Below are 27,538 nucleotides of genomic sequence, written 5' to 3'. Positions count from 1 at the left end.
CGTACTATTTCAGATTTTCCTCTATTTTCTCTGTATTGACTCATCAACATTCCATATAGACTCAGAAGACTCGTGTAGGTTCACTGGTGGGTTCTGGATAGTAAATAAAATGTCTATATTTGTGTTGTAGTCATGGCGACCCCTGGTTCCTATCACCACCACTGTAAAGACATCTGAACCCTTTCACTCCAAACCACTCCCAGTGACTTCAATGTATTATGCAGACACACTGAAAAATGGGTGGAATTCCCCTTTAAATCCACATTTCTGTCCCTTTAGAGCCGTTCTGTGCATTTGTCTATACACACCCCCCTTGTTGTCCATAGTGGAGAGAAAATAAGTGGAGAACAAGATAGAATTCAATAGAATTCAGCAAAAAATGTTTCTCTCTCTCAGAAAAGCAGTTAAAAAGTGAGAGCAGCAGCTGATTGAGTTTCATCAATAATGTGCAGTAGTAGCTTAGTGCATTGCCACGGTTCACTAAGATCAATTTTCACGTTTACTTATGCATAGGAGAGATATGACCATAAAACTCTGTGTCACAGCCTCAGGATTTGTACATGGCAAGCAGGAAAGGTGTTAAGTTTGAACGATTACGCTGTACAGGTGAGATTACAGGTGGAAGCACTAGATTCACGCTAAGCAATATCATACTCACTCACTGTGTTTTTAGATTATTATTATTAGGCACAAGGTTTAGCTGAGTCACATCTGGATATTAACCGGCACTGCTGAGTCACTTATTATGCACAGGGCTCCATCGAGCCACGTATTCACAGTACAGAAGTCTGTTCTGATTGCCTGTTTCATCCGATTTTACTATGAAATCTTTAAACTAGAGATTCTACCAGCAACGACCTGAACGAACAATGGAATGAGGAAAGTGCAGCTTCAGATAACGTATCCATACGTACTGACGTCTGTCCGTCTGGCCAAATATGAGCCATTCAATACCCACGTGATTGATTTTGCATATGAAAAAACATCTAGATTACTACCAGCTACAGGAGTAAAGAAATAAACCCAGGAATATAACTTTGATAGTCTGTGTTGTTGGGAAGTGAACAGGATCCACAACGAATCCTCCGCTGCCTCAGTTTTTAAAACGGGTCTGCTCACATATGTGGTTGAATTTCCTAAAAAAACAGAAAGAACAAAATGTTAATAATATTTGTGTGGCTCTTCCAAACTGACTTGAGAGGAAAACAATGAGAAAATGTTTAACATGTGGAAAAGTCTCCCTCTGCTGGCAGAAGAATGAATTACACAAAATGTCACGACCAAACGACTACAAGGATTAGTGGACAAAGTCAAAATAAATGTTCACTATTAAAAAGTTGCTTATTATTTATTTATTATCCAATAAAGTAAAAATTTTATACAGTGTGTAGGTACAGCGAGGCCCAAAGGTCTGAGACCACTAGTGGAAATTATTCTGTTTTGCACTCTTTTCTAATTTAACACAGTGTTTCCTTACAAACTGTATTATCAACATAACAATCCGAGTAAAAAGCAGATTCTGACTTCTTAAAGAGTAACTCCACCCAGACCTTTTTTTTCCTCCCATTAACAGCTGAAATGCTCTGCGATGAGAAATTACACCAGCCTTGTTTAAAATGTGAACACATATTTTTACAGTTTGGAAAGATCATTTTTATCGTGGTCAATTCCACCTCTGCAGCGCCCCCTCAGTTGGTAAAGTGCTGTTTGATTCTGTCACTCTCCATATTTTCTGGTAGCTAACGTACGCTAGCTCTAAAACCACAGCAGTCCAGCCGCCCAGCCCACCCGGCTTCCCTCGCAGCCCCACCTCTAAACCCTTAGATCACTGCAGTGCCCCTCCCATTTTTTCAGCATTTTTCAATGTTGAGCCAAGGGTGGAGTTAGCTGGAAATCGTGGGGTGTAGTTACTCTTTAAAGGTGCAATGTGTAAAATTCAGTGGCCTCTAGTGGTGAGATTGCAGATTGCAACCTGCTGAATTCCGCTCCCTCACCCCTCCCTTTCCAAGCGTGTAGCAGAACCTACGGCGTCTGATTTCGTTTTGCCTCTTCATGTTTCCTCTTCTTTGACGGAGAGGATTCACCCTCCCTCGCTTATTCTTCATTCATTGACTTCTCAAAGCTTTTCTTTGTTGCTTTTTTTTTATTCTAAAATGTTCTGCTGTTTATTTTAAGGTTTAAATGAAAAAAATCTGGTTTTCAATGTGGTCTCAGACTTTTGGATTCTGCTGTATATTGTACTATTGTATTGTAATGTACTTATTAAAAATGCAAGGTGAGTAAAGCTTCAAAGACAACTGGAATATCACTTCCTTCCATTGATTCTGTTTACATTCAGCACAACCTGAAGTGAGCAAAGAGAATAATTAAAGATTCTTCTCATCTTTTCCAAACTCTTCTTTCTGGGAGGAGCTACAGATCCATAAAAACTAAAGCCTTGGGTTCACTACACAAATTTTGAAGTCGTAGCAGATTATAACAGACTGGGTGTCTCGCACTATCTGACCGAATTTTGCAGATTTTTTTGGGTGACTGAAATATTCGGGATCCACACTAAGCGATTAGGAATCACATACTACTCAACTTTTATGCTATTGCTGAACTGAATGGAACTCACTGAACTCACGCGAACTCTCACAAACTCTTGCGTTCTCCCGTTACTAGGTGACGCAAATAAACAAACATGAGCTGCTGCTGCTGTTTTCTCTGCTGTTTGTGCTGAAACAGTAAAGCAGGTAAACATGTTTAAGTGGATCATGGATTAAAAAAATGTGATCAGTTCGGTGTTTTTTAGAGTTTTAAACGTACATAAACTCGATTGTGCCTTAAACTCAGCTCATTAAAAAGCTTCGCTCCACACGTGAGAGACTTTTCACCATTTTTCTTTGTTTAGCTGTATTTTCTTCTTTCGCGCTCTCAGTTTTCATTGACTGTTGGTGGAATCCAGTCAGATTGAGTCGTTGACCAGTTTACACTAGATTACAATCAGAGTCAGGTTAAAAAAAAAATATCAAACGTTTGATAAACTCTGACTCGTCTGAAACGCGATCAGGAGGCTGTAAAACTAAATCTGTGTCCCTCACACACGACTCGACTCTCTCTCCAACTGTCGACTCCGACTAACCCAAACATCTGCAGACTAGAGCCGACCAGCTCAGACTCAGCCAGACTGAGAATCGGGGGTAAAAGTCGTGTAGTGTAACCCCGGCTTAAAACAATCCGCTTCAAGAACAGCTTTTTCCCTCCTGCTGTAAGGTTACTAAACTCTGAGTAATGTAAACAGAGTCCGACTAAGATTTCCAGACTTGTGAGGGCACACAGATGAAATTATTGTGCAATTCATGATTCTTGTGTATTAAATCTTGTATATCGTTCCTGTCGGAAGAAAAACCTTGTATATCCATTTTTGTCATTTTTCAGTTTTTGACATAATTCACAGTGCCTTTTGTCTTTTAGGTTGTGTGTAAATTTCATGACGAACGGACCAAAAGAAACGGCCCAAAATGACGTGGAAAAAGTCCGGTTCCATTGACTTGCGTTAAAAGTAAAGTATGTTTTTTCCTTCTCCTGTAAAGTTACTATTTTGGAGATACGAGGCTTTGATCCGACGGCAGCGATATTGTGGATTGTACTGTATATTGTTTAGTGTATGTGTATTATATTGTATGTTTAAGTGAACTGTGCTACAACAGAGTTGAAACAGTAATGTGACAGTCTGTAACACAGCATGGGGCGATATGGCTTCTGTTTCACTGCACCATAAAATTAAAAGCCGATTAATCTATATAAATACAGAAATCAACGTAGAACTAATCATTGGTTCCAGGCCTAATGCTGAGAATGCACTGTCAGTAGTTATGAGGCTCTTACATTGCATGGTGAGCTTTGACCTGCGTGCGGCAGTTGCGTCCCCAGTAGCAGTCCGGTCTGGAGGTCACAGCAGCTGAGAAGACAAAAAGACTTTCAGCTTCAAGCATGCAAACATCAGACAAGATGAAGAATGCTGCCACTCATGTACACCTGCTGCAGATTTCTGGCCAATGAATGGATCTACATCCCTACAGGAGAATACCTGCATAGCGCTTACTGTTTAAAGGGGACCTACTGAGCTTTTCAGGTTTTTCTCTCTGCTTTAGTTATGGAGCTTTTTGTGCATGTAAATGTTCTGCAAAGTCACAAAGCTCAGTGTTCCCTCCAGAGGGAGAAACTCTCCCCGACAGAACCCACTTTTGTCAGCTGCCTGAAACGTCTCATTGGAATTCCAGCCTTTTCCTTTGTTACAAGATGACATCATCTCGGAACACAGTCCTTACTGCCCGCCTACCGGCGAGCTCGGCCCCCTCACACAGCGCACAGCGGCTACTGGAAGAGGAAGAGAGTGTTCAGTGCTGTAGCGTGTGGAGAGACGCTGACCGGACATTCAGGATTAACTCTGGATCAAACTGAGAACCGACAGAACCGACGCTGCTGGAAAAACAGCCACAGTGGAGTTACAGCTGCTCAGGAGAGAAGGGTCTGTCTGCAGACTGCAGGACAGGGGCGGAACGTGAAGGGGCGGAAACGCTCTGGTGGTCGACCAATCAGAACAGAGGGGGCGAGTTGACCAATCAGAGCGCACTGGCCTCATCAGGAGGCAGGGCTTAAAGACACAGGAGCTCTAACATCACGAGGCAGATGATAAAAACTGCCCTCCTTCATCTTAAATCTAGTTAATAAATCCAATATTTCTCCTGTTTAGATTGTTGTAAGCTTATTTAAAGATTATTTAACTTATTTCCAAACATTTTTACTAGATCCAAGTAATTTTATTAAGCAAAATTCTCACTATATTGGCAGGTAATTTTGCTTGTTTTAAGAAACGAGCTGAAATAAGCTACATTACCTTCCAGTATAGTGAGATAACATTACTTAATAAAACTTAATAAAATAAAACTAAAATATGCCTAAAAATAAGCTCAATCATCTTATAATCAGTGCTCAAGGATCTCAAAATACGAAACAGAATAAAGATAATTTCACTTGACAAGATACTATTTTTTGCAGTGTGAAGTTTGAGTGCTCTTCAGTAACTGTGGACAGAAACTGCCCAGAGGACTTTCATAAACAAGCTGTGCCCCATAAACACAGAGGGACACTGCTAAAAAAAAAAGGGCAGAACATGAAAACAAAGTGGAAAACTTGTAAATAAGCTTTGAATAACTTGTAATTTAGGTCAAAGAGTTTTATCCAGTTCTCTGTGTTAAAAATTTTCTTTTGAAATCTTGGTTTAAATTTTTTTTCAACAAAACTGTAAAAAAATAAGCTGGTTTAAATGGTTTTATGGTCTATTTCACAAATACAGTGTGGAGAAATATTTGTTGAATGACATTTTATTAGCTGTGGTTGTGCTGAATCTGGGGATGTATAACACGTTATGGTTCTCTCAAAAAAAAACAAAAAAAAACGAAAGCACAAAATGCAGGAGTGTACAAAGTCAGAAGCGTCTCACTGTAGGTCTGTTGAACTCAGTGTCTTCTCCAGACATTTATGAAAAATTAAATGTAATAAAAGTTAAGAATGAAGACTACAGAGCGGATGTGGAGCGGGTTTTCTCTGATGTGCGAGTGGTGAGTGGGCAAGCAAAACCCGGAGCGGAGTGGGAGCGGAGTGGGAGCGAGAGCGGCCGCTTCACATACTCTTCAAAAATCATAATTTCCACGTTGGCTCACTCATAATGCATGCAGCTGTTTTTCTCTGGACTGAAAGGCAGTGGAGATCAGGTCACTGTGTTTTTACCTGGGAGTTCAGAAGCAGGAATGTTCTCTCTGTATTTGTAGGCGAGTTCTTTAAAGAAACGAAGCCCGCAGCAGTAACACAGCAGGGAGCTGGCATTGATACGATAATCTGAAAAAGAAAAACACAAAACACACACAAAGAACGCTTTAAAAGGAGATCTGTAACAAGGTCAGGGATAAAATCCATTACAATTCAAACAGCGCAATTTGGAGTATAATCTAAATTCCTATGGAAATTCAGACTTTACAGAAGTTCATGAGTTTCAAATACAAGTCATAAATTAACTGCAGCCTGTAGCTCATTGTTACTACACTCAGCTCAAAAGTTTGGAATCACTTCTCATATTAACAATTTGTATTTGATATACAATAACAAGTATTTTGATATGTTGTCTTTGTAGTATGTTCCTTTAAAAATATGGTTTACATAATTTGCATATGAGTGCATCCTATTTTTATTTACATTCTGCACAGCGTCCCAATGGGGTTGTAATTTAAAAATGAAAACATTAGTTCTTTAACAGATTTCAAGCATAATGATTTAAGCATAATGATTTTGCAAATTGAACCGAAAGGTGATATTAAAATATAAAAGCAAATAATTCTTTTTCTTTGTAAATCCCTACAGCAGCACCATCACTGTGTATTTTACCAGTGAGATGGTAGAGGCCTTGCTGTATGGCCTGAAGAGCTTCCTGTAGCATCTCTCGCCAAGTCTTTCCTCTGGAAGTCAAATAGTTCTGACACACAGGGGAAAAAAAAGAGCAATTATAAACCACACAATGACAGTAAAAAGACCAAAACATAAAAGATCATAAACAAAATCTAGGCAAATTACATTTTACGGTCACATCCTAGAAAACTGCAGTCAAAACAATTAACAACAATTATTAAGAAATATAACGAGGGCTTCATTAACTGAATTACGACTCCTACTTCTACTATCCCCATCCAGTTACTCCGTCTTCTAGTACTCATACTACTATTACTGACTTGTTGTTTTTCTAAGTGAAAGTAAATGAACACATCCTCTACAGTGAACTTAAATATGGCATTTTCCTGCAAATTCTAGCTGCAATTTCTATTCGCTGAGTTTAACATACTGGAAAAAATAAAACATAAAATGCAAAACGTGTCATTACGTTTACACAGACTGCGTTTTTCTATGTTAAATTCTGCAAATAAACAGTAATTGTGTGTTAAAATGAGCAGAAGTGTGTCTCTGTAGAGGATCGGCTATTTTCACAATTCAACAAAACATGTAACATAACTTGACCAGGGGTGCCCAAACTTTTGCATACAACTGTACATGCAGACATAAATATAATACTTTTAATTTAAAGTTGAATATCATATTCCAGAGTTTTACACAGCATAATAAGCAATACACTCGAAAACTATAACACTGTAGTTTATATGAAGACCTAAAATTAAAAGTAATAATGAAAAACAAATTAAATCAAATTAGTACGGAGCCCACAAAAGGACAAGGATTTAAAATAAACAAACAAACAAACAAATAAAAATAAAAATAAACAAGTTTTCTATAATAGGTAACAAAATATATTATTATTATTATGATTAATAATACACTCAAATAAAACTTCCATGATTAAAGCGTTCTTTGCATCGCAAAAGGGTTCTGACTGATGGAAAACATGCTGTAAATGGTTCCATATAGAGGGTTCTATTGAGCACCAAAAACGGTTCTTCTATTGTTACGATGTCAAGCTTGTTACAATAGAAGAACCCTTTTTTTGTGCTATATAGAACCCTTTTTAAAAAGGTCCAATATAGAACCATCTACAGCACATTCTCCATCAATGTGAAGCACAACTGGACTATGCAAAGAAACCCTTCAATCATGCAATGGGTTCTTTAAGGGGTCCATGGCTCTATGTAGAACCATTTTCTTTACTAAAGAACCCTAGAAGAATCTTTTTTAAGTGTGTCGTGCTTAATTTCCATTAGAACAGTTCCAATGGACACCAATGGAACTGTTCTAATGCTTCCAATGGAAGCAGCCCTGAAAAATGGACACCAGACTTGGGGAGATAAAGCAATGCTGCCTGAACGGCGCATTGATGCCATCTAGAGGGCAGAGTGGGTAATACTCAAGTTTTCTCTATGTGTCTTAAATTAATTATCCTAAGAAAATGATCTTGAGATAATAATAACAAAGTAAAAAAGAAAAAAATAAATAAATAAATTAAAATCAAATATTGATGTTTTTAAGTCACCCACCCTGTAAATGTTTTTAAAAACAGTCAAAACATATTTCTGTACTTTAGCTTTTAAACAGTTTATTGTTTCCTTTGTTTCTAGTGAAATATTACTATAACTTATGTTTTTGTTAGTTGCATAATATATATATATATATATATAATATATATATATATATATATATATTTATATATATATTTCTTTTTCTTATATTGTGCTTCTTAATTGTAATTATTAATATATCCCTTTTCTGCTATATATTCTTTTTTATGGTATTTTAGTTTTTATTTTTGATTATCTTTTTTCTCTTCTTCCTCTGTTGTTTCTACTTTGTATTGTGAAACACTTTGAACTGCATTTTTAATGTATGAAAGGTGCTATTAAAATTATCATTATTATTCATTATCATTATCATTATTAACGTTATTATCATTATTGTTATTACTATTAAAAAAAATCCACCATTCTCTCATGAGTTTTCTCTATAAATCTCAACATAATTATCCTGTGAAAATGAGATAATTATCAGAAGGTTACAAAAATCCCCATGTCCTCTCATGGGCTCTGTAATTTAGACTAAATGCATGATAAATTAAAAACATCTAAATTTAAAGTTTAACTAAAGGATTCTTACCTGCAGGATTTCAGACTCATAGTTATTGTTGTTGAGGACTCCATCCAGACATTTAGCCGTGAGGTTCAGATCTGTGGACAGAAACGCAGACGCTTTAAATCAGGCGAACTGAGCTGTGGATGCTGGAGAACCATGATTGTAAGCAGAGGGGTGGAAGGGGATTTCCTTACTGGAGCAACTCCAGCTATAAGGTAGGTGAACACTCAGGGTATAACAACAAAACTAAACAAAACCAGTTACAAAATTAGCATTCTAGGACTTCACCACACTTCAACCAATCAGGGACTTACCACTGAAACGTGCCAGACAACCCTGACAGCCGATTCGCTGGCAGCCCCAGTACAGGTGACAGAACGGCCTCTGGCACACCATACCTGAGAAAGAGGAGACAAAAAACAAATAAATTTAAAATTACATACGCAATAAGATAAAAATAAACCATTTTTGATCAAATTAAGATGCTGTATTACAGAAACATCCTAACTCTGAAATCTTATCTGTTTAGTCTCCATGACGACTTCAGTACGGACTGAATTTCGGACAGTATCTATTCCATAATAACAGTTCCTACCTTCATAATCTCATCATGAACTCCAGATAAGAAAACAGCATCACACAAACATCCTAACTAGACTAAACCTCCTAAATCCTGTCCTAACTTTAGGATGAACCCCAACAGGGTCCTCACTTCTGTTTAAGGTCCGTTTCTATGGTTTTTAGGCAGCTGTGTCAGCAGCATAGTTCACTACCAGCATAATGAGCTCCATTTATTCCTACTGTAAAACGCTGCTTTCACTGTGAGATGATTTTCTTTTCTAACTCTGCGTTTTAAAGATCTCAGACGCTGCAGACTCGATCTCCACCGCCCCTCTGATCACCTTCGTGTGTTAATGTTGATGATGAAATATTACAGTGATGGTGGTGAATAATGAGGAGACGGAGCTGAACGTGTGTCTGTTTATGAGGAGGAGTAACGTTAGCGCGCTCGGCTAAAGCGTTTGGGAAATGGAGACTGAAACTGGGGAGCGGCGACGCTCTGATAAACAGCAGGGGGCGCTCTCACAGCATTCAAGACTTACAGTTTATCACACTTTTGTTTAGTTTGACCTTTTTTACATCAGTAAAGGCAGCTGTGACTCACATTTTTAACATTATTTTGATGACGTGTTTACGTTTCAGCTGTGTATGTATGGTCGGTTGCTAGGCAACAGACATAACAGTGAATTATTGACTTTGATAGAGTAGTTTAAGATTTCCTAACTTTAGATATGATTCAATAAGACAAGATATTCCTAAATTAAGTTAAGCTTTGCTTCTGTTAAACAAACCTGTGAAAAATCTTATCTTGACTTTGTCAGATCTTAACTTAGGAGGAATGATAGAACGGTTCTGTATTACGGTTCCTGGTCCTCAAACCAGTATCAGCAGAAAAAGCTTGAACGTTGAACAGTTGCTATATCCGGTGCAGGAGAGGAAGAGAGGAAGTCTAGCCATTCCCTTACAACAGCACACAGCAGAGCAGCTACTGTTAATTGTTTCGTATATGTTTGCATGATTAAAGTGTTCTTTGCACTGTGAAAAGGTTCTTCAGATTAATGCAGGTTGTGCTGTAGATGGTTCTATATAGAACCTTTTGCAAAGGGTTCTATGTAGCACCAAAAAGGTTTCTTCTATAGTTATGATGTCAAGCTTGTAACAACAGACGAACCCTTTTCAAAAAGGTTCTATATAGAACCATATACAGCACCATCAGCATCAATCTGAAGAACGCTTTCACGATGTAAAGGACCGCTTTAATCATGCAAAGGGTTCTATGAGTGTTCCTGGTTCTATATATAACTATTATTTTACTAAAGAACCCTTAAAGAGCCATTATTTTAAGTGGGTGTGGGTGGGAGTTGTGTGTTGTGTGACAGACACTCACAGTGCTGAGGGGAACCCTGAGGGCCGACATGTTCGGAGCGGCGGTCCGGCATGGGCTGCAGGCAGCAGGTACAGATCAGGTGACCACCCTGAGGAGGACACCTAAACTCCTGAGAGGCTGCAGAGAGAGAGAGAGAGAGAGAGAGAGAGAGAGAGAGAGAGAGAGACAGACAGACAGAGAGAGAGATTAATAAAAGAAGAACCAACTCATTTACATACCTATTCAGCTTACAGCCGTTTAGCCCCGCCCACTCACACTGAGTTCTAAGCAGAGTTTCAGCTCCAAATGCTTTTTGAATGAGGCACAGTACAGGGCAGCCAATCAGAACAGAGATCATTTACATATATTGGTATTAAAGTACAGGGCAGCCAATCAGAACAGAGATCATTTACATATATTGGTATTAAAGGCGCACATACATCAAAGACAAAATCACTCTTTTTTCACTGTTGAATTTCAATATGTGCAGATGTGCCTTACCTGTGCAGGTATCAGTGGATGTTGAGGGGCCGTCTCCTGGTGCTTTCACTGACCCCTCCTCCTGGGAGGAGCTACAGATCCAGGGGGCAGGGCTAAAGTCTTTTCGGTACCCTGGGCACTGCCTACACGTCATGTAGGGTTGGCTGTGGATAAAAGTGAAAAAATTTTTTACAGTTTCAATCAGAACAGAGTGGGCGGCTGACCATTTCCAGCACACTGGGCTCTTCGGGAGGTAAATCTATTCCAGTAGAGCCCAAAAATAAAATTATTAACAATTTAAATGAGCAAATCAGCTGCACAATCAGTTTTCTAGCTACTGTTTAAAAGTAAAAAAGGCATAAATAAACTAAGCAGAAGTGCGTAAAGTGTGTCTGACCTCATGTCTGACGTGTCACTGTCGTTGTCGGAAAGTTCGAACAGGTAATCGGAGCTCCCTTCTTCATCAGAGAAGGAGCGCTCCACCTTCGGCTGCAGCATGTCCTGAGTGATCTTATTACGAGCGTCCATACCGCGCAGATCCTCCTCACTACGACACTTCTCTATTAGAGAGAGAGAGAGAGAGAGAGAGTGAGATAGATAGATTCAAGGCCATGGGCAGTTGAGGTGTGGTGTTTACAGGTCGCGGGTGCAGGCGTGGTGTTTACAGGCAGAAGGAAATGGATATGGTGTATAAAGGCCGATGGAACAGGTGTGGCGTATATAGGCTGAGGGAACAGGTGTGGTGTATACAGGCTGAGGGAACAGGTGTGGTGTTTAAAGGCCGGGGGAGCAGGCGTGGTGTTTAAAGGCCGGGGGAACAGGCGTGGTGTTTAAAGGCCGGGGGAACAGGCATGGTGTTTAAAGGCCGGGGGAACAGGCGTGGTGTTTAAAGGCAGAAGGAAATGGATATGGTGTATAAAGGCCGATGGAACAGGTGTGGCGTATACAGGCTGAGGGAACAGGCGTGGTGTTTAAAGGCCGAGGGAACAGGCGTGGTGTTTAAAGGCCGAGGGAACAGGCGTGGTGTTTAAAGGCAGAAGGAAATGGGTGTGGTGTTTAAAGGCCGAGGGAACAGGCGTGGTGTATAAAGGCCGATGGAACGGGTGTGGCGTATACAGGCTGAGGGAACAGGCGTGGTGTTCAAAGGCCGAGGGAACAGGCGTGGTGTATAAAGGCCGATGGAACGGGTGTGGCGTATACAGGCTGAGGGAACAGGCGTGGTGTTTAAAGGCCGAGGGAACAGGCGTGGTGTATAAAGGCCGATGGAACGGGTGTGGCGTATACAGGCTGAGGGAACAGGCGTGGAGTTCACAGGTCGTGAGTTTACAGGCGTGGGTGCAGGCAGGGTTTAAAGACAGAGGAAATGGGTGTGGTGTATAAAGTTCGATGGGAACAGGTGTGGCGTATACAGGCCGAGGGAACAGGTGTGGTGTATAAAGGCCGAGGGAACAGGTGTGGTGTATAAAGGCCGAGGGAACAGGTGTGGTGTATAAAGGCTGAGGGAACAGGCGTGGTGTTTAAAGGCCGAGGGAACAGGCGTGGTGTTTAAAGGCCGAAGGAAAGGGTGTGGCGTATACAGGCCGAGGGAACAGGCGTGGTGTTTAAAGGCCGAGGGAACGGGCTGTGGCGTATACAGGCTGAGGGAACAGGCGTGGTGTTTCAAAGGCCGAGGGAACAGGCGTGGTGTTTAAAGGCCGAGGGAACAGGCATGGTGTACAAAGGCCGATGGAACGGGTGTGGCGTATACAGGCTGAGGGAACAGGCGTGGAGTTTACAGGTCGTGGAGTTTACAGGTCGTGGGTGCAGGCATAGGGTTTAAAGACAGAAGGAAATGGGTGTGGTGTATAAAGTTCGAGGGAACAGGTGTGGCGTATACAGGCCGAGGGAACAGGTGTGGCATATAAAGGCCGAGGGAACAGGTGTGGTGTATAAAGGCCGAGGGAACAGGTGTGTATAAAGGCTGAGGACAGGTGTGTATAAAGGCGAGGGACGTGTGGGAAAAGCCGAGGTGTGGTACATAAAGGCTGAGAGAACAAGTGTGGTGTTCACCTGGGTGCTGCTGCAGGTACGCCTCCACCAGGTTGTTGAGGATGTGGTTTTTTCGGATTCTCTCCACAGGACAGCGACAGGTGGGGCAGAGAGAGGATCGCTCCATCCAGCCAGAATAACACGCTGCACAGAAGGTGTGCATGCAGGGCTGCAGACTACAAACACAGAGACTTAAAACGGCACTGCTAACGCTTTTAAAAAGAACCTCAGCACTGCTGTGTCTGATCCACTCGCACCAGCACAACACACACTAACACAGTGTTACTGCAGTGCTGAGAATGATCCACCACCCAAATAGTACCTGCTCTGTAAGGGGCCAAGGGGGTCCTGACCACTGAAGAACAGGGTGAAAGGGGGCTAACAAAGTATCAGAGAAACAGATGGACTACAGTCTGTAACTGTAGTACTACAAAGTGCACCTATATAGTAAGTGGAGCTGATAAAATGGACAATGAGTGTAGAAACAAGGAGGTGGTCAGAATGTTAGGCGTAGTGTATAGAGAAAATGTCTTAAAATGTTGTGAGGTTAAAACCCTAATTTTAGAGCACAATTTCTAGTTTTTGAAGAGTTTAACAAATTGTAAAAAAACAAAATAATGCCATAAAATGTGTCGTCATTTTACAACATTTTATGTTTCATTTTTCTTCCCACTGCCTCAAATTCAGTAAATAAAACAGTAGGTGTGCATATTTTGCACACAACTGTATTTGACATACTGCTCACCCTAATAGAGACCTCTGGTAATAACGTTGCTGGTATTTGTTATATTATTATTAGTGTACTCTAACGATATCCCTCAGTATATCTGTATGAACCTCCAAAAAGCTAAGCATTAAATGTGTGCATTAAACATGCTGCCTCACCTGACGCAGTCGTATAGCAGGTCCTGGCAGATGATGCAGGTGAGTGACTCCTCCATCTTGTCAGTTTTCTCTCCGTCCTTCCCTGTTTTAGCAGGAGCTGCAGAGTCGCTGATGGAGGAGCCCAACTCGTGTGGGTCATCTGAGGAGGAGATAAATAGAAAGAGAAAGAAAATTATTTATAAAATGTTATTTATAAAAAGAAAAAGTATTTATTTTTGTCTATTTCACCATCATAAACAGGCACTATAATAAGCAATGTTTGATTTTCACCGTTGCTTTTCAAAAAATAACTAAATTTTAAAAAAATCACTCCAAAGATGCTGTTAACACAAAGCAGCTGTGTTATTTACCTTAATAATGCAGACCCAGCTTTATTAATGATGACTGCATTAGTACTAATGTGTTACTGCATTAGTGCTTACTTGTAAGCTTAATTAGTGCCAACTTAAAGGCAAGGCAGGTTTATTAATATAGCACCTTTTCATACACTGCTGTCATTCCAAGTGCTTTACGAATGAGAAAATACAGTCAGAAAATAGAGTTGTTTAAAAAATAAATGAGAAGAGAAATTAAAAACATAATTAAAACAATAGATTTGAAAGAGAAAATCACTGAATTAAAAATCAAACTAGAAATTAAATTAGGATAGTTAAAATGAAAAGTTATGAATTAGTAAAATTGTCAAGAATTAAAAAGTTAAAAATAAAATAAAACTAGGATAGATCAAATTAAAAAGTAAAAGTTAGATTAGGATAAAAAAAAGTGCCATTACAGAGGAAAAGGGGCTGGAAAAACAGTGTTTTAAACTTTACTAACCCTTTAAGGATCAACATTGCACCGGTGAAACGTTTAGGACAAACTGTGTTTGACCTTGAACAACTTTACAATCATTAGCAATATTAAAAAACTTCAAATTCCACCTTAAACTATAGATTCAGAGCTTTCTGACACAACGCCACGTGTTATTTCTATGAATTTCCAGACCTAAAATTTTTACAACCTGAATTTCCAGACCTGAATTTTACAATCTGAATTTCCAGACCTACATTTTACAATCTGAATTTCCAGACCTAAATTTTACAACCTGAATTTCCAGACCTGAATTTTACAATCTGAATTTCCAGACCTGAATTTTACAATCTGAATTTCCAGACCTAAATTTTACAACCTGAATTTTACAACCTGAATTTCCTGACCTAAATTTTACAAACTGAACTTCCAGACCTGAATTTTACAACCTGAATGTCCAGACCTAAATTTTACAACCTGAATGTCCAGACCTGAATTTTACAACCTGAATGTCCAGACCTGAATTTTACAATCTGAATTTCCAGACCTAAATTTTACAACCTGAATTTCCAGACCTAAATTTTACAACCTGAATTTCCAGACCTGAATTTTACAATCTGAATTTCCATACCTGAATTTTACAACCTGAATTTCCAGACCTAAATTTCACAACCTGAATTTCCATACCTGAATTTTACAACCTGAATTTCCAGACCTGAATTTCACAACCTGAATTTCCATACCTGAATTTTACAACCTGAATTTCCAGACCTGAATTTTACAACCTGAATTTCCAGACCTAAATTTTACAATCTGAATTTCCAGACCTCAATTTTACAACCTGAATTTCCAGACCTGAATTTTACAACCTGAATTTCCAGACCTGAATTTTACAATCTGAATTTCTTAACCTGAAAAAGCATCAGGAATTCAGGTTCAGGTTCTGGTGACACTGATTTAACTCCCACCTGTTCTCTGTCTCTTCTTGTCTGGCCCCGCCCCCTCGTCCATCTCTCTCGTCTGCTTCAGCGTGAGGCTTTTTGGGGTGGAGACTCCGGTGCTGCACTCTGGAACTTTCTGCCGGATCGCTGACGGCTCTGTTAGAGTCACATCACCGTAACCTGCAAAACACACCGACCTTAGATCACAGTCGTATTTACAGGAAAACAAAACAAAAACAAAAACAATTTGCTAACCATCCACATCAACATTATCACTGATGAAAATGTTCACTGACAAAGAGTTCTTTCACTTAATTAGACAGAATACACAAGTCAGTTTGTGAAATTTCTGTCGTGCTGTAGCTGTAGACCACGTAAACTCTCAGAGTGGGGGGAGTACTGAAGAGCACAGTGTCTATCCGCTACTGAATCACTCATTAAAGAGTTCCAAACTGCCTCTGGAAGCAACATCAGCAAAAGAACTGCATGTTAGGAGCTTCACGAAATGGGTTTCCATGGCTGAGCAGCTGCACACAAGCCATCAAAATGCGCAATGCCAAGTGTCGGCTGGAGTGGAGTAAAGCGCCGCCACTGGACTCTGGAGCAGTGGAAACGTGTTCTCTGGAGTGACGAATCAGCTTCTCTATCTGTCAGTCTGATGGACGAGTCTGGGTTTGGCGAATGCCAGGAGAACGTTACCTGCCTGACTGCACTGTGGCAGCTGTAGAGTTTGGTGGAGGAGGGATGATGATATGGGGCTGTTTTTCAGGGGTTGATCTAGAACCCTCAGTTCCAGTGAAGGGAATCTTAATGCCTCAGCACCAAGACATTCTGGACAGCTGTACGCTTCCAACTTTGCGGGAACAGTCTGGGGAAGAACCTTTTCTGTTCCAGCATGACTGAGCCCCAGTGCACAAAGCAGCTCCATAAAGGCCTGACTGGGTGAGTTTGGCGTGGAAGAACTTGACTGGCCCTCACAGAGCCCTGACCTCAACCCCATCAAACTACTGGGACCAAGGGCTGTCCCCTTCAACCCCAGGCCTCCAACATAATACTATGAATAAACAAAAAGAAATCTTTTAATACCGGCTTAACACTTAGAACAGTCATTAGTGTAGGTTCTCAAAAGATGTCAAAAATGAAAGAGTCTTCAGATGCTGAGTTTGTGAAAGAGGGAAAAGTCTTCTTCTTTATTTCAGCATCAAGTGGCACAGAGTCTCAAGAGACCCAACTGTGCAAATACAGTGTTCCAAACAACAGTTTATATACTACTTATCTGGGGTAGTTTGATATCCCCCCGCCTAACTGCTCATATTTTGAAATTAGCTTATTCTCTAATAGGTGCATCTCTTCATCCATCGATTTGGCCACCACATGTTGAGCTCACTCCTAAAAACTGGCTTCAACAGGTTTTTACCAGCCTGCTCTACCTTTCAAGATCAACTTGCCCCTCTCTTCACTGGGTCAGTAGGTACACACAGGCCTCTCTGTGAACCCAGCTGCTTTCCAGTGTCTAGAATCTCCTATGCAGACAGTCTAAGGTCGACCCTTTGTGAGAAAATTAATATTCTCTGTTAGCCAATACTACCTATTTCATTATTGATTACAATATCTAATCTATTTGATTACTGATTAAGGGTATATTTATTAAAAATCTCCTTCAGAACACCTTTGGGATGAACCTGAATGGAGACCGTGAGCCAGGCCCTCTCGTCCAACATCAGTGTGGAAGCTGTTATAGCTGAAAAGGGGGACCAACTCCATATTAGTGCCTATGGATTTAGAATGGGACTCATATAAGCTTCTGTGGGTGTAATTTGGAGGTGTCCCAATACTTTTGTCTATATGGTGTATGCTTAGTGTCTGAGGTTTGTCAGCATTCACTGACAGTGTGAACTCCTACTTGTGGCAGCGACGGTGTGCGTGTACAGCGTTGGGTAGAGATGGGCGCCGGAGCCGGAGGTGCTTGGCTGGTCCTCGTATCCCGGAAGAAGCTGCTTCTCCAGAGGAAAACTGGGGAGAGTAACGGGCTCCACCGGAGCAGGATCCACATCCGGATCAATGAGATCCATCACAGCAGAGCAGCTGTTCCTCACAGCGTCTAAAACACAAACACAACAGCTTTAATCAGTCCTGAGAACCCAAACACAGTCCAACAACATTCTGTCTAAACCAGTGCGGCCACTGTCCATTATATCGGTAATCAACTAATCTACCTAAAAAAAAGATGGTTCTTCAAGGGTCATATTTAGAACCACAAGTTTTATATTAGAACCATTTGATGCTTAAATGGTTCTTTGCATGGTGAAATGGTTCTTCATATTGGAGAATGTGTTGTATATGGTTCTATACAGCACCAAAAAGGGTTCTTCTACTGTTACAAGCGTAATACTGTAACTGTAGCAGAACCATTTTGGTGCTATACAGAATCATTTTCTAAAATGTACCATATGGAACCATATGCAAATTGGATCTTTCAGATTTTAAAGTACTTACTGAAAGATGTTGCTCTGCCTACTTTGTTAGCCCCCTTTTACCCTGTTCTTCAGTGGTCAGGACCCCCATGGACCCTCACAGAGCAGGTACTATTTGGGTGGTGGATCATTCTCAGCACTGCAGTAACACTGATGTGGTGGTGGTGTGTTAGTGTGTGTTGCGCTGGTCTGAGTGGATCAGACACAGCAGTGCTGCTGGAGTTTTTAAACACCTCAGTGTCGCTGCTGGACTGAGAATAGTCCACCAACCAAAAATATCCAGCCAGCAGTGTCCTGTGGGCAGCGTCCTGTGACCTCTGATGAAGGACTAGAGGATGACCAACACAAACTGTGCAGCAGCAGATGAGCTATCGTCTCTGACTTTACATCTACAAGGTGGACCAACAAGGTAGGAGTGTCTAATAGAGTGGACAGTGAGTGGACACAGTGTTTAAAAACTCCAACAGCACTGCTGTGTCTGATCCACTCAGACCAGCGCAACACACACTAACACACCACCACCACATCAGTGTTACTGCAGTGCTGAGAATGATCCACCACCCAAATAGTACCTGCTTTGTGAGGGTCCATGGGGGTCCTGACCACTGAAGAACAGGGTAAAAGGGGGCTAACAAAGTATCAGAGAAACAGATGGACTACAGTCTGTAACTGTAGAACTACAAAGTGCACCTATATAGTAAGTGGAGCTGATAAAATGGACAATGAGCATAGAAACAAGGATCTTTTAGGTAGATCTGATGAGCCACTTTTTACAGTGTATATACATACATAAATATGTACATACACACACACACCCATTATAGTGCTCATTGTGTAGCACTAAAATCAAAAAGCAATACAGACTATCGCCCAACCCTGCTTTAGAGGAAAAAAAATAAATCAAACATTACTCAGAAAATTTAAAAATAAGTGAACTTTTGGCAGGAAGTGAATCCTGTAATCAGGTTAGAACCATGATAAGATGTAATGAAGCAGATAAATAAATTCACTCACCTTCAGTATCCTGAGAGTCCGTCTGCTTGGGACTGATGGCCTGATACACATAAGCAATATCTGTAAAACAACAACATCTGCTTTTACTAAGATTCTCTACCAGCACCTACTGAACATTATAGAGCAGGGCATGCAGAACAATCAGCTTCAAGTAAAATAATTAGCTACCTTACCGATTATTATTATTATACAGTTAAAAAAAAACATGATCCGTTTCCGAGTTTGTGCAGTGAAGAAAGGTTCATTTTTATAGCTTAATATCAACAAATCTACAGAGATGGCGACTGACTGTATATGAGAGATTAATGACATTCATCCAACAGTGATCGGTGTTTAACTGGTTGGAAGGATTATTAATTACTAATATCTTGACACTAATATCTGTGGAGATTTTCACAAAATGTTGCTTGTATGGACTAGGCCTTTCAGAAACTAGGGTTCTTCTACTGCTACAAGTTTGACGTTGTAACAACAGCAGAACACTTTTCTTGGTGCTATATAGAACCATTTTCAAAAAGGTATTATACAGAATCATGAATCTGAAGAACCACTGTGCAGAGAACAATTTAAGCAAGAAATGGATCTATATAGATATCATGGTTCTATATAGAACCATTGCCTTTAGTAAAGAACCCTTGAAGGACCATCTTTTTAATGTGCACTGTTTTAACTCAACTTAAACAAGATCAGCATTTAGCAAACTCAGAGTTAAAACCTAGTATTTATAGCACAGCATGCAAAACACCTATTTAAAAAGAGAAAAGACAAAGAAAGAAAGACAGACAAAGAAAGAAAGAAAGAAAGAAAGAAAAAAAGAAAAAGAGAAAGAAAGAGAGAAAGAAAAGAAGAGAGAAAGAGAGACAGGTAAAGAAAGAAAGAGAAAGAAAAGGAGAAATAGAGAAAGAGAGACAGAAAGAAAGAAAGAGAAAAAAAGAGAAAGAAAAGGAGAGAGAGAGAGACAGGCAAAGAAAAAAAGAGAGAAAGAAATAGAAAGAAAAGGAGAGAGAAACAGAGACAGGTAAAGAAAGAAAGACAGAGAGAAAGAAAAACAAACAAAGAGAGAAAGAAAAGGTGAGAGAAAGAGTGACAGGTAAAGAAAAAAGAAAGAAAGAAAAAGAAAGACAGACAGACAGAAAAAAGAAAGAAAGAAGGACAGAGAAAGAAAAGTAAAGAAAGAAAGAGAGAAAGAAAAAGAGAAATAGAGAAAGAGAGACAAAAACAAAAAGAGAAAAAAAGACAAAGAAAAGGAGAGAGAAAAAGAGACAGGTAAAGAAAAAGAAAGACAGAAAGAAAGAAAGAGAAAGAGAGAAAGAAACAAAGAAAGAAAGAGAAAGAAAATGAGAGAGAAATAGAGACAGGTAAAGAAAGAAAAGGAGAGAGAGACAGGTAAAGAAAAAGAAAGAAAGAAAAAGACAGACAGACAGACAGACAGAGAAAAAAGAAAGGACAGAGAAAGAAAAAGAGAAAGAGAGAGAGAGAGAAGAAAGAGAGAAAGAAAAAGACAGAAAGAGAAAGAAAGAAAAAAAAGAAAGCAAGAAAGAGAGAGAGAGAAAAAGAGAAATAAAGACAGAAAGACAGAGAGAGAGAAAGACCCGGTCAGTGCGTGTCGTACTCTGCTCTGGTTCACTCTTCCTGTACACAAAGTAGATGACGTCTCCGTTCTGCAGCAGGTGGCTCTGTTTCTTCACCAGTTTGGACATGTTTATTACTGTGCCGTTAGTGCTGGAGGAAACAAACAGGAGAGCGAATTACCAAATAAGTACAGCGGTATTGGTTCACTACTTAAACACAAAGCTACTACATGAGACGGTTATGAATTCACTGCCTGATATCGGACACTTTGTTTTAAGGTAGTTTTGAGAAGATTTTGGCCTTAAAATCCATTCATGGTGGAGGGATACATAATACGTAGGGCGCTGTGAGGCAAAATAGTCCCCAAAGAAAACTTATTATTTCAGATTTTCCACTATTTTCCATCATCAACATTCCATATAAACTCAGAAGACTCGTGTAGGTTCACTGGTGGGTCTGGATAGTAAATAAAATGTCTATATTTGTGTTGTAGTCATGGCGACCCCTGGTTCCTATCACCACCACTGTAAAGACATCTGAACCATTTCACACCAAACCACCCTGAATCAGGTACGCAGGTGCTCTCTCACCTCATGTCCTCGAGCCACACCTGCCCTGAGGTCTGATCTTGTGTGATTTTGCAATGATCTCCTGAGACCAGCTTATTAGCAGGAAAGGAAAGATCACAACCTGGAAAACAAACACATAATTATAAACATTAATTAAAAACATATTTAAGCAGTAGGACCTGAGAGGGAGTGTGTGATCGCGAAATTGGCGATAACACACTCCTCGAGTGTTCTATTGCTTTAATACAACAGTTAAATAAATACAGTAATAAATTAATAAACTGGGCCGTGAACGCGGCGTTTAATATGTTTTAATGTTCGCAGTTCCTTCACCAAGTTATAGTTGTGTATAGTTAGTGTATAGTTCCTTACACTAAATTCCCAAACTGTCATCACCACTGAGCAGCTTTTCAGTCGGCAGCTGTGACAGAAGAACAGCTAACCAACCTGGAATCAGCCAGAAATGAACCAACACCATTCGCCAAACGTGTAGTCTGATCTTCAGAGTCTGACCAAATCAGACTGAGCCATAAAACTGCCGCAATATCAAGTTCAGCTCAGTTTTGTCAGTTTTTGCCAGATCAGTATTAATGTTGTTTTGTTCCAGCCAGTCTGTAAAGCATCTTACAGCCCATTTAGTTTGGCGAATGGTGTTGGGTTCATTCAGTTTGGTTGCCTCTGATTGGTCTAAATCATCCACAGGCAGTTCACAAGCTGTGTTATTAGGTTAAATTTCCACACTTAAAACTTTTGATAACGCAGGCTTTAAAATTGCAGATTTAAAAATTGTGATTTCGATATAAAAACGATTAATCGTTACTCATTAGGCATCCAAAAGTGGTTCCACTCTCCCCCCCCCACTTTATTTTGGTGTGAAACTTCCTTATTGTGCCTTCTGTTCACCTTCCATCTGGAGAAATAATGATTTAATAACACTAAAATGTACGCTTACGTCTGATACCCAAACACGTGAGACCTCAGCGTCGGGTTAACACAGCTCAGCCAGACGTATGAATTTATATCACTTCATTTTAAGTTGGGAAGCAGACATTAAAGTGCACAAAACGAGACAGACGTAGACGGAGTCACGGAGACAGAACCGTCCCACACAAAAACCTACTTAATATTCCGCACGCATGGGCTCAATAGACGCCTTTGTTATTATTGGTGGGGAGGGGGTTGCCTGAGTTTGCTGAACTAAAGAGGGTATTGTGCACGGCATGAACTCACTGAATAAAGTCCAGACACTCCTGAAGGGTGACTAGAACGTCTCCCACAGAACAGTTCTGACAAAGGGTTGGAAAAGAGTGGAACTAAAGAGGCTGATTTCCAAGCATTCGTCAAAAATGCCAAAAGTGTCCTGGAAAGCGTCAGAATTCCTTTAGTTACAAAATTCCTTTCTTTTTCTAAAACTTATCTGCATAAACACACTGCATTAAGACACTACAGCCCACGTTTGTGTGTCCTGACATTGCATTCGCACAACATAACCCAACTTTCCTTCTCACTATGCTGCATTAAAACAGTATAAACCACAATTATTTGTTGCAACAGTGCATTAAGAAAAACACCCCCAACCTTTCCTTGGTTTAAAACTGGATAAAAACCATTGTGACTCAATTTTTTTATAGAGACATCGCAATAAAGTAGTACAAACCAATTTTAATTGCCTCAATATTGCATTAAAAGAACATTAACCACATTTATTTGTCCCAAAAGTGCTTTAAAAAAATATCCCCTACCTTTTCCTCAGTCTAAACATGCATAAAAATACATTGTGACTCAACTTTTCTTATACAAATATTACAATTAACAGTATAAACCAATTTTAATTGCCCCAATATTGCATTAAGGTGGGATAACTCACCATTTCTTGTAGAAATAATGCATTCAAATGGTATAGCTCACCTTCCCTTATCCTAATATTAAATTAAAACAGTATGACCCACCTTAATTTACCCAAATTGTGCATTAAAACCCACCTCTACGTGCTCGAAAAGTGCAAAAAAAATGTAAATCCCAGTTTTTTTTTGTCCTATTGTAGCATTACAGTATAAGTATCAGTTGCTTCTTTACATACACTTTCTAAGCAATTCTTTAAAGAACTATTTGCATAAACAAGATGTGCAATAATGTATATGTTCTACAGCATTTAAGCGTTTTTCTGACACAAGAACCATTTAAGAATCCATGTTTAAAGATCGTCGTGCATTAAGTCAGTAAAGTACTTGTAGCAATATTGCATAAAAACAGTATTATCAGATTTTTTCCACTGATATTAAAATTAGTATAAACTACAAACTTAGAGTGTGTTTACATGTACTCAATAATCTGATAACTGCAGAAAATCGGATTGTGTCTGTAACTGATTGCGTGTTTACACTTAATCTGATAACTGCAGAAAATCAGATGGTGTCAGTAACCGGTTCAGTGTGTTTACACTTAATAATCCGATAACTGCAGAAACTCTGACTGCGTCAGTAACTGGTTCAGTGTGTTTACACTTAATAATCTGATAACTGCAGAAAATCAGATTGTGTCAGTAACTGGTTCAGTGTGTTTACACTTAATAATCTGATAACTGCAGAAAATCAGATTGTGTCAGTAACTGGTTCAGTGTGTTTACACTTAATAATCTGATAACTGCAGAAAATCAGATCGTGTCAGTAACTGGTTCAGTGTGTTTTCATGCTCTTGGGTAAACAGATAATGGGGAAAATCCCGGTTTACATGAGTCAGACAGTAATCGGATTTCTGCTTTACAAGCAGCCAATAAACTCACAGAGGAAGACGTGATGTTAACGTAAAACTCAAATGTCAGCCTGTGCCTTTTTTTTAGCTAAAAATATGAACATACATCATCTAGAAGATGAAGAACATTTAAATCCTTCATTTCGTCAAGGATGTATTTGGTTTCAGCGTCGCTCCAAAAGTGTTGTGCTGTGTTAAACGCTGCTCGCTGTTTCTGGGACAGCGCTCTATTTTCAAACATGCTCAGGCTGAGAGAAACGAAAGAAATCAGAGTGAGAGTTTAACTCCAAAACTGAGCTCAAATCCAGCCTCTTTACCAGATTTCTTAATCAGATTTATAGACCTTAATCGATAAGAAATCGTTGTGTGCTGTTTAAACGGCCACTTAATAATCAGATAACTGCAGAATTCAGATTATGATGGTATTAAGTGTATGTAAACACACTCAGTGTTTAAATCGTATAGTCTACCTTACTTGTTTCTCGTCTTGATATTGCATTAAAACAGTAAAACCCACTGTTTCTTGCTCTGAAGATGTATTAAAATAGCACAGTCTACATTAACATTACCAATACTTGCACCAATGTTGCATTAAAACAGTGTAAGTCACATTTACTTGTTTCAATATTGCACTAAAACAATATAACCCACATTTCCTTGGCCTGATGTACTGCACTAAACCAGCATAGCCCACCATTTCTTGCCCAGAAATCACAATAAAATGGCACAAACTACCTTTACTTTTACCAACAGTTTAACCAGTATTGCATTAAAACAGTATAACTCACCGTTTATTGTCTTAATATTGCATTAAAGCAGTATAACCCACAATTTCTTGTCCTAATATTGGATTAAAACAGTATAACTCGCCGTTTATTGTCTTAATACTGCATTAAAGCAGTATAACCCACAATTTCTTGTCCTAATATTGGATTAAAACAGTATTACTCGCCGTTTATTGTCTTAATATTGCATTAAAGCAGTATAACCCACAATTTCTTGTCCTAATATTGGATTAAAACAGTATAACTCGCCGTTTATTGTCTTAATACTGCATTAAAGCAGTATAACCCACAATTTCTTGTCCTAATATTGGATTAAAACAGTATAACTCGCCGTTTATTGTCTTAATACTGCATTAAAGCAGTATAACTAACCGTTTATTGTCTTGATATTGGATTAAATCAGTATAACTCTCCGTTTATTGTCTTGATATTGGATTAAAACAGTATAACTGTTCGTTTATTGTCTTGATATTGGATTAAAACAGTATAACTGTTCGTTTATTGGCTTGATATTGGATTAAAACAGTACACCTATCCGTTTATTGTCTTGATACTGGATTAAAACAGTATACCTGTCCGTTTATTGTCTTGATATTGGATTAAAACAGTATAACTGTTCGTTTATTGTCTTGATATTGGATTAAAACAGTATACCTGTCCGTTTATTGTCTTGATATTGGATTAAAACAGTATACCTGTCCGTTTATTGTCTTGATATTGGATTAAAACAGTATAACTGTTCGTTTATTGTCTTAATATTGCATTAAAGCAGTTTAACTCGCTGTTTTTTTTATCTGAGAGTGTATTAAAATGGTACAGTCTACCATGATTTTTACCAATATTTGTGCCAATATCACAGTAAAACAGCGCAACCCACCTTTCCTCCTGCCGATAGTGCATTCTCGGTTGGTCAGCAGTAGTGTTAGTTCAGTCTGTGGAGACGCTCCCACCCTGACTAGCTTCCCCCACGGCCGCCCTCTGCTCTCCGGATCCATCTTCCTCGTCTCAGCCGGTCAGACTTCAGGTCACACACATCTAAACAGAGCACAACATCTGCACTCTTAAAAAGATGATCCTTCAAGGCTTCTTTAGTAGGTTCTATTTAGAACCATGAGTTCTATATGGAACCATGTGCATGCTCAAACGGCTCTTTGCATGGTGAAACAGCTCTTCAGACTGATGGAGAACGTGCTGTATATGGTTCTATATAGCAGCACAAAAAGGACTCTTCTATTTTTACGACCCTTTCTAGTGCCATCTAGAACCATATCCAAGATTCTCCATCGATCTGAGGAACTATTTCACCATGCAAAGCACCCCCTTTATTAAAGAACCCTTGAAGAACCATCTTTTTTTTTTAAAGTGTGCTCAAAATTCATAAGAATTTATGGTCATGTGTTCAAGAGGAACTACACAGTGATGAGTTCAGCAGTTTCAAATGCTTCTATTAATAATGACTAGCACTACTGACCAATGGACTCATTCTTACTGATATTTCCTTACATTTTCAACTACTTAAAAGTATTTTCAACTATTAGGAGCACAAATAAATCACTGTTACAGTTTCAAACAAACCGGGCTGGTTTTAAACCTAAACTACTCATTTTACAGGTTTGAAATAAACTAAATAAACTAGTTTTCTCGCTGATTATCTTAAGGTAGAGTTTTAAATGAGCTCCTTTAATATCTTACTGACATAGGGAAATAAGCTTTAATTATATTGGTCTTTTTACTGAGCTGGTTTTCCTATTTGCCAGCTTCTTGTTTCCCCGTTCCACCTTAAATGGTGCAGCAGTTACATATACTTGCTGCACCATTTAAGTTGGAACGGGATGATGTGAAAACAAAGCTGGCGAATAAGAATAGGAAGCTGAACTGCATTAAATCTGCATTGTTAATTAGGTCTTTATCTGTTTGTGACGATGTGAGACAACAAACAAGTCTAAAACCGCTGAATTTGGTTTAAAGTCTGCTCCAGCCAAAAACTACATCCAGCGTTAGCCGGCTAACAGCGTTAGCCAGCCCGCTAACCCCGGAGCAGTAAAACAACAGTGTGCTGGACAAACAGTCAGTGCAGCTGATTTGTGTTGTCAGTCAGAGTTTATTAAGCTTGTTTAAAACTACAGTGAACGAATAAAACGGCGCTCAGAGGGAGTTAGCTTAGTTAGCGTAGCTAGCCTAGGAACAGCGCTTTAAACAGCAGCGTTAGCTCTGCTAGCTCAGCAACCTTAACCACACACTTTACCCTTAAAACAAACTTCTCCGATTAAACCAAACTGAAAAACTGCATTCAGACAGAAAAAAACGAAGCACGAAGTCAATCCGAGTCATTTTTACCTCTCAGTTTGATCCGCACTGCTGCTCCAATGTTTTCATTCCTTCAGCACTTCCTGCCAAAGCAGAGGCAGAGTCCTGTTTACTTACTTATACTCTCTCTCTCTCTCTCTCTCTCTCTCTCTCAGCCAGTCTCTCTCTCTCTCTCTCTCTCTCTCTCTCTCTCTCTCTCTCTGTTTCTCACTCAGCCAGAGTCTCTCTCTCTCTCTCTCTCTCTCTCTCTCTCTCTGTTTCTCACTCAGCCAGAGTCTCTCTCTCCTCTCTCTCTCTCTCTCTCAGCCAGTCTCTCTCTCAATTCAATTCAATTCAATAAGCTTTATTGGCATGACCATATTCATTTACAGTTTTGCCAAAGCATCATCAAAAAGAACCAGAAGAATTA

General features: G+C 39.5%; 1 protein-coding gene across 1 annotated transcript; it reads right to left on the bottom strand.

Moving 5' to 3' along the window:
• Positions 1-664: 664 nt before the first annotated feature.
• On the bottom strand, positions 665-27,270 carry chfr (checkpoint with forkhead and ring finger domains, E3 ubiquitin protein ligase). The gene is made up of 18 exons (XM_036598902.1): positions 27,160-27,270; positions 25,700-25,857; positions 21,308-21,407; positions 20,758-20,867; positions 19,146-19,205; positions 17,561-17,758; positions 15,685-15,837; positions 13,928-14,066; positions 13,064-13,218; positions 11,412-11,574; positions 11,036-11,178; positions 10,556-10,672; positions 8,922-9,005; positions 8,632-8,702; positions 6,427-6,514; positions 5,776-5,883; positions 3,871-3,943; positions 665-1,136 (listed from the first exon to the last, which is right to left on the bottom strand). The coding sequence occupies exons 2-18, from the start codon at positions 25,815-25,817 to the stop codon at positions 1,094-1,096; spliced, it is 1,923 nt and encodes a 640-aa protein (XP_036454795.1). The 5' UTR covers positions 25,818-25,857; positions 27,160-27,270; the 3' UTR covers positions 665-1,093.
• Between the last annotated feature and the right edge of the window lie 268 nt (positions 27,271-27,538).

The sequence above is a fragment of the Colossoma macropomum genome, unplaced genomic scaffold (assembly GCF_904425465.1).
Source record: "Colossoma macropomum unplaced genomic scaffold, Colossoma_macropomum, whole genome shotgun sequence".
Lineage (NCBI taxonomy): Eukaryota > Metazoa > Chordata > Actinopteri > Characiformes > Serrasalmidae > Colossoma > Colossoma macropomum.
Note: the sequence above shows the minus strand (reverse complement) of the source record. Positions and strands in the feature narration are given on the sequence as shown.

Coding starts and splice junctions, on each gene's coding strand:
- chfr (XM_036598902.1), bottom strand. CDS start 25,817: ATGGATCCGGAGAGCAGAGGGCGGCCGTGGGGGAAGCTAGTCAGGGTG. Junction 14,067..15,684: donor CAAGAAGAGACAGAGAACAG/GTGGGAGTTAAA, acceptor TCTCCTCCTCAG/ATGACCCACACGAGTTGGGC. Junction 11,575..13,063: donor GTACCTGCAGCAGCACCCAG/GTGAACACCACA, acceptor TCTCTCTAATAG/AGAAGTGTCGTAGTGAGGAG.